This window comes from Labeo rohita, chromosome 15, assembly GCF_022985175.1.
Source record: "Labeo rohita strain BAU-BD-2019 chromosome 15, IGBB_LRoh.1.0, whole genome shotgun sequence".
Classification (NCBI taxonomy): Eukaryota; Metazoa; Chordata; class Actinopteri; order Cypriniformes; family Cyprinidae; genus Labeo; species Labeo rohita.
In genome coordinates this window covers 10532065-10545620 of record NC_066883.1, presented here as the reverse complement: position 1 = coordinate 10545620, position 13556 = coordinate 10532065, and the positions used below count along the sequence as shown (strand labels likewise).

At 36.2% G+C, this 13556-nt stretch overlaps 1 protein-coding gene across 1 annotated transcript; it reads right to left on the bottom strand.

Moving 5' to 3' along the window:
- Positions 1-1278: 1278 nt before the first annotated feature.
- On the bottom strand, positions 1279-11516 carry foxl2a (forkhead box L2a). Its single transcript, XM_051130137.1, has 2 exons — positions 8497-11516; positions 1279-5962 (listed from the first exon to the last, which is right to left on the bottom strand). Exon 2 carries the CDS (start codon positions 5947-5949, stop codon positions 5026-5028), a length of 924 nt encoding a protein of 307 aa, XP_050986094.1. The 5' UTR covers positions 5950-5962; positions 8497-11516; the 3' UTR covers positions 1279-5025.
- Positions 11517-13556: the final 2040 nt, after the last annotated feature.

The following is a 13556-nucleotide window of genomic DNA, read 5'->3' as shown; positions in this document are numbered from 1 at the left end:
CGTTTCCGGGAAACATGCCGTTAAACCCGGAAAGTAGCAAAAAGGTTAGTGGGATCATAATCCTTCTTTCTCTAAAAATAATTCTGAATTTGTGTCAAGTCAATTAACATATTTAAATTAAACTAAATGTAACTAAAAAGACACTAATGCTATGATCAGCCTGAAGGTAACCTTTCATTATCTGCAACTTTTCTGTATTAGCACTTTTTAACAGAGATATTTAAATGTCATTGTTCATATAAAACCAAAACTGATCGATTGATTGCTTGAAAATCTTGTGTTGACATTCATACTGTTAAATAATATATAACTGCATGATAAAATCAATGGAGTGACAATGGCCACCCGAGGTCATTCAGAGGTTCCTGCGTGATTTAGCAAGAATCTCTCGCTTTCATTATCTTCCAAAGGAAAATGACACATCATTTATTTTTAGCTGACCATTTTTGAACCTCATTATGGACATCCATGTTCTTTCTAGGGTGAAAAGGTCACTCATACAAACTTTTGTGTACATCTCCAATTTGTAAACAACTGTGGCATATCATAATACACCCCAATAATAATTCTGGCATAGAAATGCTTATTTGGTGTCATCTATTGTTCATCAAAGCCAATAACAGAAAATATCACGTAGGGTGAATCTTCACTCCATGCCCAAATGTAAAAGGAGGAAAATGATAACATGAAACCACTCATCTCCACTGACCAAATTATTTTGAATTCAGACAAAAGTCATGTGCTTTATAACAATCGCCGGATTTTGTGCAAATCAAATTTTTGGCTATTTTCCTGTGTATAGCAAATACAGCTGACCCCTCTCTCCTTTTCAATAGACTAGGGGCGGTGTGCGCGAGGGCGCTCGTGGAAACCATTGCTGACCAGTTTAAACCTTTCCCAAGAATCCTGGGAATTCAATTGTGTACCCGAGGACTGGAGAACCGACAACCTGTGCTGTGACATCAGATCAGCCAGGTCAGCCAACAGGAAACCTTATAGGACCATCATAAGCCTTATTCGTGAAACTGTGGGCGCAAGATCTCATGGATTAACACACGCTCAAACTCTTCAAATGTGCCTTGTGCGTAGTGCTGTCAAATGTTGTTTGCTCAGTATGTAAGAATAATTTGACTCCATTCATTTTGTTAGATTTTAATCTGTCCGCACCAAACCCACGACCTAATAATTAAGCATTCACTCAAAGGTAGTGCATATATGCAAAAACTTCCAAAGCGTTTAACTTTCAAACGAAATTGTAGAGAAAAAATTACGCTCACACAACAGACAATTTATTACACTTTTGTTGACCCAGCCAGTTTAGTCACAATGAAAACATCCAAAAATTAATATGAAATCTACTACTTTTTGTTTGCCTTTTTTCCCGAAAAACGCCGTTACCGCCCGCCCTGCTTTAGCAATCCAATTCTGCTCCACCAACGTGAGTGTGTCGCTCATCTCCCATAGAAAAAATATATTAGCAACGCTTTATTACTTCCACTCATTCTGCTACAGTGAACACGTGAGGAAGCAGCCTCATTCAGCCCATGATCTAACACAACTAAATTTCTTCTTATTTACTTTCACTTAATATTAATTTAACGTTAGAGTGGATACATTAATTAATAAATAAAATACAATAGTTTGAGCTGATAGTTTCTACAAAGTAGCAGCATTGTTTGTATGCAACTGAAATTCGTAGGGAATGAAAATGCTAGGTAAGGCAAAAGTTGTTGGCTGTAGCTCTCTGTTCTAAAATGGTAATCACGCGACTTTTTGTATAAATGTATAACATTAAATAGGCGTATTTGTAATTCACTTGGTAGGAAAAGTTTAAAGTTTTCTTTTTTTATTAGATATCAATTAGGCTATTAATCAGTTTGTGCTTAACTATATATTAGCCTACACAATTAGGCCTGCTTTGTCGAAGTTCATGTTTCCCCCGTTTGTTATTTTTTTTTATTTGTTTTTGTTTTTTTTTTCCATCGGACTGCAGAGTGCAAAATATTTTACCCTTAACCATTGACACTCCCAATGAATTTTATGTATAAAGTTGGTTTGTAAATTTGTCCACACAAATGGGTACACAGTGTAAATTCATTTTTGAATTTATTTTTATTAATTAATTTCATTTATTGGTTTAAATAAACGTAAATGCAAAATTACTGAATGTTTTCTAACTTTGACATGTGTAATTTAGTAGTTATCCAGCAGGTGGCTGCACGTGTCCGTGTCCTTAGGATGCACTTTAGCTTTTTACTCCAGAACTTATAGGTTACTATATAGATTTCTTTTGTAACGTTGCTTTTGAGAAACGGCCTTTAACTCTAAGATTCGAATCTATTTGCTTAGGCTTACGGCTTTTCGCAAAACGTAGATATCAACCAAGCAGTAGCATAATTGTGTAAAAGTAAACTAGGCCTATGATCTGAACAAAAATAATCCCAATATATTTATATTTAAGCCTATTTATGTTAAACAGTTGGTTGAATATATAAAAATATAAAAATAACATTTTTAAATTAATATTTATAACGTTAAGCAAAAAAGTATAAGCCCCAATAAAGTTGACTGACAATCGAATGACAATTCAGCACTTCGTTAACAGACGGCGACACTCAAGTTGTTGTTATATAATTAGTAGGCTACTATATTACTAATATAAATGGATAACAATTGGTTTCTAAAATATTGCAAATATAGTAAAGACCACTGTAGATTATATTATTCTCAACTAACTGAAATAAATGTATGTTGAATTTATTATATATGATCTTTGTCCTGTAGATGAACTCTTTTGAGGATACACCTGTGATCAACTCCGTCAAAAAAGTTTAAGGAGGCGCAAAGTTCTTTTGTGACAACATTCCACGATGCGCTTTTTGGGGACACACAAAATAGCCTATTTAGATACTTTTAAAAGGGGGCCCACCTTTACTCCCACTGGCCCTGAGCATCCTGCATGCGGGCGTATTATGTGATACACACCTGGCACCTGAAAATGACTGTAGTGGCTGGCAGATGAGGGTGAGGAGACATGAAAGCTATAAACAGTCATTATAGGATATATTCAAACAACGAACAACATTGTGTATCACCTTCTCAATATAATAGTTATTGTTTTTCGTCTTCAACTGTTGTTGTTGTTGTTGTTCTTGTTGTTAAAAGTGAAGTGAATTGTCTATGTAGGAGTTCTTTAATGTATATGCCCATATTCGTGCAGTCCAAAAAGTCTTATCCAATCTAAAATTGAGTTTGGCCTTAATCATTAACTTAACGGATACAGTAAGAAAACATAATGCATTTTATTTAAACCGGGGACTTTAAAACACTGTTTACTTAACGTTAGTAGCCTACATGACAAAACATGTTTTCGAAAAACACAGAATGACGGAGTCAGTTCCAGCCTTAGGTTTCGCGAACAGAGGAAGTCGGTTAACACTTTATAATAATTTCAATCAATTAATCTTTAAGAACATTTTAAAAAATATATGTATGTAAAATCTATTAGTTATTTTGTTTGCGCAGAATTTTGTTTATGTTATGTAAAATTAAATGCATGCATTTACGCATTCAAAAACATGCATTTTATTTAACTAGTAGTATTATGGGGCTTCGGTAATAATTGTAATCAGTTTCGAATATCGTCGTTTTGACAAGTTTTTCAGATGAGCATATTCACTTAAGAAATGCAAAGACATAAAGTTGCATTATATATTACAGCAATCGTGTACTTCTAGTATATACATGAAATGTGTTTCATACACACGACATAAAAAGTGACAAAATGCGAAACTATACATATATGGAGTTAAACCCGTTTGGTTAAAATCTGTTAAAAATATTAATTATTGACACATGCGTCAATAGTTTTGAATAATATAATCACAACAATATTTTGCCATTTGTGTAGTGCATGACATGGATTCGACAGGGCTAAATATTTACAACTTCAGCAAAATAATTTGTCCCAGCAGATTACGCAATTTTTCCTCATCTGCAGGCTGCATTTTGTTTCACGTACTCGCACTCGTTTTATGGGCTTTAGAATTACGAATAGCTTATATTATACCAACAACTTCGTGCGGCAGAGAATTTTTTTATAGTTCTATTTGGAAATTCATTCTTACAGAAACTTATCTCTCACATAAGTATTAAACTCTAAATTACACGCCTGTATAAACATAAAATAGGTTACTACAATAAATAAATAATTAGGCCACAGCTGTAGTTTACTGAATAGTTGCAGTACTCCGAAAAAGAAAATCGTATTATATAATAATAATAATAATCGCTGAATTATGCCATATAAATTATAAAATCCCAAACCAGTGTTAAGTTCACAATGTTTTTATTAAAGAATAAAAACTAGACCTATTAAAAAGGAGAAAAAACGATTGGAAAGTGCTAGTTAAACATGGCCCCAATGTGTCATATGCATTAAAATTATTTAATTTTTTTTTTTCTTTTTTTTTTTTTTTTACAAAGTACAAAAATCCAAACTGGCAGTCACGTGCCCTGACCCCTATATGAGACCCTTAAACACTGAAACAAGAGGCCAAAACACAGGTGTATACGTTTGTGTACCTGCCCAGAGCTCCACTGTATCCTTAAACATTCAAAAGCAAAAAGGAAAAAAAAATTAGAAAAGGGTTCAGAACCCAATACTTCACTCCAGAGGCACTGACAGAATGGATTCAGGTAAACATGAATTGTAATTCCATGATGATTATACCTTCAATCTGCCGGCCATCCTCTCTCATCTGATTGAAACAGTTTATACACATTCAGAACATAAATGTCAAGGAGTCTCCTGTGAAAAAAAGTGATCTTTAGTCCCTGCATCAGGCAGGCTATTTGACATGATTCCACAATTTGAGGCTCCAGTAAAAGTTTTTCCTTCTTATCAGTCTTAAATCAGCAGAAACGTATGAAATGTCTTTATGCGTTTTTTTGAAATCGATGGACCTTGTTTTTATTGTCCTTTAGCGAGTATGTTGATCTGTCTTTGGCCTCTTGACGCCCGAGCTATATATCAATCCGCGCGTGTAGTGCGGAGTGTTTGCTCTCGTGGTCCCAGTACGAGCAATGCATCATGGAGAGTTCTGCGGGTTGGCGCGAGCAAGCAAACTGCAGCCCTGTCCCGTTACCGGTGGACACCGGAGGGGGTGCAGCCGTGGCGGGACTCAACTGCTGAGCGTGCGGGAGCGCGTGAGGGTGCGTGTGATGGTGGTGGAGATGATGGTGGCTCATGCCGTTGTAAGTATTCACCATGCCCGGGAGACCTGTGCTCTGCACGCGCGAGTACGGATTGTACGAGGACGGCGCGGTCAAACCTTTCACGTTAACGGGACTTACGTTCCCACTGCTTATCTGACAGGAGGTATATGGCATAGGCGCAGGAGACCATGAGTTATTGATAAAGCCTGACTGCAGGTATTTGGGCGGGGAGAGGTAACCGTACCCGTCACCGCCGAAGAGAGATTTGCCAGGCTGGAAATGGGTCGGTGGAGGCCTGAACGGTCTCTTCATGCGTCGCCTTCGCCGGTAGTTGCCCTTTTCGAACATATCCTCGCATGCCGGGTCCAGGGTCCAGTAGTTGCCCTTTCGCTCACCGCCGCCCTCCCGAGGCACCTTGATGAAGCATTCGTTGAGTGACAGGTTGTGTCGGATGCTGTTCTGCCATCCTTTTTTGTTCTTCTCGTAGAAAGGAAACTTACTGATGATGTACTGGTAGATGCCAGACAGCGTGAGACGCTTCTCTGAGCTCTCGCGAATTGCCATCGCGATTAACGCCACGTAGGAGTACGGTGGTTTCTGAGTCGGGTCGGATTTGTCCGGTCCCCTCTCGGGAGGAGTTTCCTCTTTCGTTCGGTCTTTCTCCGCTGAGCTCGAGGTAGTGTCCATGAGTATCATGCTGTTATCTTCGGGGCCTGGGTAGGTGGCCATCATTGCGCACGCAGACCTACACCAAAACAAAATCGTGAACTAATAAAAAACAGCTCAGCAATGCAGATTTGTCTTGATGACAGTCGAAATCGTCAGACTGCAATCATGTAAAGAGTTTCTTCCTTTATTTTTTTGTATGTGGACAGCTTAATGTCAGCGTTAAAGCTTTTACAAAGCTCTTGCGCTTCAGAGTTTCTCCTCAACTAGACACACACAGAGAAGGAGGGCAAACTGTGGTTTGGTTTCTCCTTAAGCCCGCCTTTTCTTTCCTTCACACACTCCCTCACATTCACACATATTTGATGCGGTAGGACATAAGCTTCCTGATTCGTATGCCTCGAAAGCGATTTATCCTTTTTGCTTCGTACCCTCTAAATTCTGGACTATATCTCTCACCACAACTGTTGAACCAACAACTGGAAACCGACACAGTTTTAGAAGACATAATTAGTTCATATAACAGGTGCAGGAGCCGAATTGTTATTCAAGGTTCCAGCGGAGTCAAACCACTTTTAAAATTAACCAGACTTCGCCCTCAAATTATAAAGGATCATTTTTGATTAAATTAATAGTTTATGCTTAAATAAATCATTATAAATTATAATTATTAATTTATAAACTAATATAAAAATGGACAAACCGTTATTTTCCCTTAAATTACTAGTAGTAGCAGTTATCTCTACCAGCTATTATTTTCCAGTTTTACCTCCTTTTGGATTAGCTTGAGCCTTATTTACCATTTTGTTTTGCTCCTACAATGTTCCTCTTAATTGTCATGAAGTGACTTGTAGCGCTGTTGTTCTATTTGGCTCGAAATCGTTTTACATTCTTGTATATTTCGTTAGTTATTCCCAATATTCTTTTGGACTAAGCGCTTGATTTTGCATTAAAGCTGCCGGTTCTGCTCATAACCAAGAACAAGGGCCCAAATGTAAAGGATAATGTGACAAATCACTCATATGGGATCTGTTTTAGTGGATCACATTGCGCCACAATATTTATCTCCATTACACAGACTAGTCCGAGTGTGTCATGTAAGGGTCTGGATCTAAATAAAACTGTGATTGTAGAAAATGTCATTGTATATAGCTGGAAATTAAAGAATCTGCATCTTCCAGCAACAACCATTATGATCGACTGATTTCTGGAGACATTATAATATTAGTCTCACGTTATTCACAAAAAAACAAGTGGCATGTCCGTAAATAAATTATTACATGCAGCTTACATACATCTTTCTCCTCTTTTCTAATTAACTGATTATGACAAAACAAATATCCTCCACGACTAATAATAAAGTCAACTAATAATAAACCGTGGTGGTGAAAAAAAAATAGCATAATTCGCATGCCTAGCCTAAATGTCTAGTTTACTACTAATTGTAATAACTACATATTTTTAAATAATGAAAGCAAATTCTCAATAAGTTTTATTAAAATCTTTTTTTTACACTTGTTACGTATCAACCAAGTAATAATAATAATAAATGGGTTATGTTTTTTTTTTTTTTACAGGTCAGTTGCTGCCAGGTTTGTAATGAGTCTTGGCCACTTGCCTACAATTGTCTACTCAACACAAGATAAGTTATGACCTTTCTTCAGCACCTTGGACCTGACAGCATCTTTATGGATGCTCTGGCTAGGCTATTATAGTCTACTTTGGAGCAATCCACGTGCTGTTTTGATAAAGGCTAAAACAAATTAAGAGCTTGAGAGCGTATGGCATACAGGATAACATGTTCTCCTACACAACAGTGATGGGATAAAATACAGCATGATACAGTTCAAGAGGTGTGAAAAAATCAGGAAAAGTAGAAAATACGCATAAAAATAGCCCGACATTAGTAATTAGCCTAATCATTATAAGCTTGTCTACAGAGCTATTTTAATGTAAATAAATGAATAAAAATAAACGATAGCTTATAAAGCACTATAATTGGATCTTATAATATACTATAACACTCAATTTTTAAGATTCGACAGTATCCATTGGACAAACAGCCGTCGACACAAATTCACTATATCCAAATACAACTCACTGTTAACCAGTGACGTAATTCTGCTAACATTTGCAAACATGTTCATTCCATAGCAAGATTATTAAAGCAAATATTCGTTAATCAGGGTTAAGTAGCCTGCTTACCGATTGAGGAAGTTTATGAGAAAATCCTGTAAGAGGTGATTTAGAGTTGTTGAAATTGCGCCTATATTTATTCATTGTAAATCGCCTACTATATTTTAGAATTACAATTGTTTTTAATAATCAAAATAACATTCCTGTCTCTAGCATCACAGTTTTTTTGCTTCTTGACCACAGGCTATGCAATTGAAATTAACTAACGATTATATATATTATCGCCTGTTCGACGCCGATTTCTGCATATATACAGGCCTATATATAGTTTCTGCTGGTTGAATATAGCTAGCTAAATGACAAGCCGTTGGTCTTAAAAATAATATCTGTCATGGCATTTCAGGAAAGTTTTACTGTAATTAGTTAATAAGCTAAACAAAGATTTTGTTTTAATAAAATATTCCCCGAAAAACTCACCAGGCGTTGTTAGCCCTCACCACGAGCCAAAGATTTTGAAAGATAGCAATAAAAATGCTCTTTCAGGTGTGAACAAGATCCATCGTTTGTCACAGGCTCAGTGAGGAAAAGAATAGCGAGTGTGTGTGGAGAGGGAAGGAAGGAAGAGGGAGGAGAAGTAGAAAAGGAGAGAAATGTAGAATGCAGAAGTTTGTAGTGCGTGCTTAAGTATATACTCTGAAAGACAGAAATTCCCGTTGCCCGCACTTTCTGAAATCGGGTTGAAACATGAGGTCAGTTGTTTGGGCGTGCGGGAAGCATGTACACGTCTGTTTCACTATATTATGAGGATTTCATAGACTTTCATTGTTTTTGTATCAGGTTAATAATCTTTTCTATTGCTTAACCCAACCTCTACCCCTAAACATAACCCTCGCAGAAACCAAAAAATATATAATTTGCAACCATGAAGTGGCCGATACGTCCTTTAATTTTTTTTAGTAAGGTCTGGGTCACTTGTCAGGTGTTAGTGAGGACTTTTTTGAAAAGGAACGATATTTTGGGCCTCACAACTATAGTCAAACCATAGAGACACACCTATGTCTATTGCTTAACCCAACCTCTACCCCTAAACATAACCCTCGCAGAAACCAAACAAGATTTCATTTGCAAACATGAAGTGGCCGATACGCACTTTAATTTTTTTTTAGTAAGGTGTGGGTCACTTGTCAGGTGTTAGTGAGGACGTTTTTGAAAAGGAACGATATTTTGGGCCTCACAACTATAGTCAAACCATAGAGACACACCTATGTTTATGCAGGTTATGCCATTAATTAGAAATTTTATGCAGGTATATTTATGCCGTTAATTAGATTTTTGGCAAATAAGGACAATAAATGTCCTTACGCTAATGCAAGTGTAAAGTGAATGTAAGGAAGGACTCGTTTATTTATTTATTTATTTTTTTAAACAGTTCAATCATTGTTTCAAATGTATAAAAGTCTGGACATACATTTAATATTGTCTTATCAAAAACCTGTTAACTGAGCTCAGTCTTTATGTAGCAAAGCTGACATTTGCAAGCTGGTGATGTCCTTACATACAAAGCAAATTTTCTTCTTTGAGTGCATGTTCATGCAGAGATGTGAAAATTGAGGAACGGAAAGAGGGATTAGAGGGAGGGATGTTCTTCTGTTCCTACTGAGACAGGTGGACATCATCAAAGGAACACACACACACACACACACACACAGAGATGAACAAGTCTCTGTTTGTGTGCATGTGTGATAAGTCTACAAAAAATGTAAAATCAGAATAATGTTGCACATTAAAATAAACATTGATACAAAATAAATGTACTAAGTGACGTTTAACATAAATGCATTTATAAGCATGATGAGAAAATGACAGTTTCACAGCTGACATGTTTAAATCCTCAAAGTTAATGGACCAAAAATGTGTAGGTTTAACTCAGGTGAACAAGGTGTTTGTATGATGGCACAGTCTTTACCTGACACCCCCATGCCCTGCAGTTGCCAAGCTACCAGTGAACGTTCTTGACAGTACAAAAGCCTACATGTGGGTGGCTATGAATTGTGGGAGATCTTATCGCATCATGTCTCCATGACAACAAGAGACGTTAATGCAGCCATGACACTGCAACCGTGTCACACAGCTGTTTGACTTTTTACTGTTTGCTTCATCTCCTCATCTCCCTTACTCAACATGCATTCATTTTTCATCTTAATAATTAATGTAGCTTTCCCTCTGCTAAAAGTGTCTCGCTTTGGATCTTGACACACAAAAGGGTGCCTATAATGGTTGTGATGCAGTAAAGGTGTAAAAAAATTGACACTGACATAATACAGATTAACATTCATAGCACTGAAGCACTGGAGATGTAGTAACAGTGTGACAGAAAGCACTACTTAATTTGAGCATGTGGAAGTGAATGAGAAAAATGTATTTGTGAAGTGTGTTATAGTTGTACATCTTATAAGAGTTCTTATTTATTTGTACATGCGATTGAAATGGTGTGTGTCTGTGTGTGTGTGTGTGTGTGTTTGTGTGTCTGGTCTTTGCACACAGTGTGGAGTAGCTTCCTGCAGGAAAGGAAAAGTAAAACAGGACGTCTTCAAATCCGCAGGGAAAAGGATTCAGAACCTGTCTCAGACCTCCACACACCATCTTGCTCCTTTCATTCACTACATCCCTCAATCATTCTGTGTATCCAGATCTTTATGTTATTCTTCAGAATACAAATATCTTTTCCATTATGTCCCCGTTTTCATGTCCTGCTTTAATTCATGATATTACTCTCAAAATATGTTCCAATGAGTGATGTGCATGTGTACCGATTTAAAATTTGGAGGTTTTAAGTATAAAGGTTGAAGTATGGTTATTAAAGTGTTCCTGGTGTTTGCTAGGGAAAAGCTAGTTTCTAATGCGAGGGAAAGGCCAATTTTCTTTAATAGAGAATTGCATAAGATTGTAACATTACAAACACATATGTTAGTGGGCAAAGGATTTTGAATATAAATATACACAGTAACAGTTTTGGCTTTATTAAAAACCATAGGACTTACTTTGGACTTCTGTTATATTAAGTGTATAAAGCTTCTTTTTTGTTAGTGGCTGTTCGGCGATTACTCTCCTTTGTTACTTCACAATTAATGTATCTGAACAATAAACTCGATAGATTGGTGTTGGTAACACTTTAATTTAAGGACCAATTCTTACTATTAACTAGCAAGAATTTTACTAGCATAGTCTGTTTATACATACTTAAAGCACATATTAATGCCTTATTCTACATAACTATATTTTAGATCTCTTAACCCTACCCAATACATAAACTTAACAACTACCTTAATAACTATTAATAAGCAGTAAATCAGGAGTTTATTGATGCTGAAGTTGTAGTTAATAGTAGGGTATTAAAATATCAGCACTCATGGAACACTACTTTGTTATTTTAAGACCCGAAACTCGGAAGCATTTGAGGCAACCATGAGGCCAAAGAAAGGGTCACTTCTAAATGTGTTTATTAGCTGTAATATTTCACAGTGGCATCATGAGTGTTATCTCTAACGCTGTCCTCAGAATGTTTGTGAAAGTAATAAAAATGCAGCATAAAAGAATATGTAAAAGAAAGTGTAGGCTGTTTTCCTTGTAGAGTAATACTTTAAGAGTGTTTATTTTGAGTGTTTATATGCATAATCAGCCCCAGATGAGGACTGTTTACTGTGGACTCCTGGCAGATGAGAGCATTAACAGGTAATTGTCTAATCCCTGTCAGTCTCTTTGAAATCGGGCTAAAGTTTCATCTGGTGTGGATAATCCTGCTTGGCTCTTATACTCTAGAGCAGAGTTTGGAGGATCAGGCTTTGTGTCTCTGCAGCAGAAGATAGTTCACATACCAGGAGGATCTCTAGATATAGATGACAACCAGGACTTAGTCCATTAGTGCGATATCATACACTGTATATTTCAATATGATAATGTTACCAATAAATAAATAAATAAATACATAAATCTTATTATCTTAGCAAAATCTAGTTAATATGTGAAAACTTAACTATGAAACTCATTTATGAAAAGTTCAATATACTAAGTAACCTAAGTAACATTTTTCTGAGGCCATCAGGCTGCATTATTTCAACTTATTTATTTATTTTATTATTTATTTTATTTATTTTATTTTTTACCCATGATTCTTTAGCGAAATTTCCATTCAGGACAAGCAAATTGCACCAAAAGAAAACTGCCCACCCACTCCCATGATAAAGCACTACACATTATCTAGAGTCAATTTCCTTAGGCTTCAAACTACTTAAATGTTTTTTTATGGATATGTATTTTTGCAATAAATGTAAAATATGATGCATTTTTAAATCAACCATTTTAGATTTTTCCATCATTTTTAACTTATGTCATTAACAATGCTTTTGGAAACACCCCTGGTAAAGTGGAATTGCATAAATCATTTTTTTGTTCCCTACATTAAAGTAACTTGACATTATCAAAAAGACCAGGTAATAATTTTCATTTTGATTACATAATGGTCAAAGTGTGGATTTTGGTTACTGGTTTAAACTTGGCATTTTAAATTTTTTTTTTGCACAAATACAAAACTGACTGCCAATTAAGTTTAGAATACAATGAATTTAGGCCCAGATTATGCAGAGCTGTAATAGCTGCTAATGGTGGATATTTTGCTGAATCGAAAATTCATATTTTTTCTATGTATAAACTGTTTATGTAATAAAATATGTTTTTGTAGTTTGTGTTGTCCCTTATCAGTGCAAAATTATCACAAATTAAAAAGGATTCATGCCAATATTGCCCAAAACCCCACTTTTCTAGGGCATTTCCAAACTTTTGGAGGGCAGTGTACCTTTGTGTTTTTTTCTCTGGTTTTCACATTTTTTCTTCAAAAAGTTTGCAGTGATTCACACCATAGCTGTCTGGCTTGGTTAATAGCTTATAACTCAAATACTTTTTAAAAAATCCCTAAGGGAATTAGAAATAAATGTAAAACTACTTACAAACCTGTTTATGATAATGAATTAAAATAATATGATATACTGGTTTGCAATAGCAAGCATAGTGGACTGTTATTGTACGGGTGAAATAATTGGAAGTCAATGATACTGAAACCCTTGCACATTCAAGTTACCAATGGTCATGTCCACTCTTTCTTTAAAAACAATGTGTATACAGCACAGTTGAGGGGTGCAGTGTGCAGGCTACATATAATTAAAGAGCCATACACAAGAAGTGATGAAAGTTAAAACACCTTTTACACATTCACACTGCTGTTCTGGTGTCACAGTTGGTTGTAATTGCAAAGTGGTCTTAAAAAACCACCAGTAAGCATCTAAGAAGCAGGTGCCCACAGCAGAGGTGTTGTGTGGATGAGATGGCCATTGTCGATTAGCCAGCAGAGAAGATGACAATGGGGACCACATTAGAACCGGCAAAGTGGTTGAGCATGGTAAAGCTAGAGGGCTAGAAATCATTAGCAGAGCTTGCTTGACCGCTGACCATGGTGAAGCCGGTGGATCTGAAGGCTGAGAGGG

Excerpts from the sequence above, each read along its gene's own strand:
- foxl2a (XM_051130137.1), bottom strand. The coding sequence starts at position 5,949 with ATGATGGCCACCTACCCAGGCCCCGAAGATAACAGCATGATACTCATG.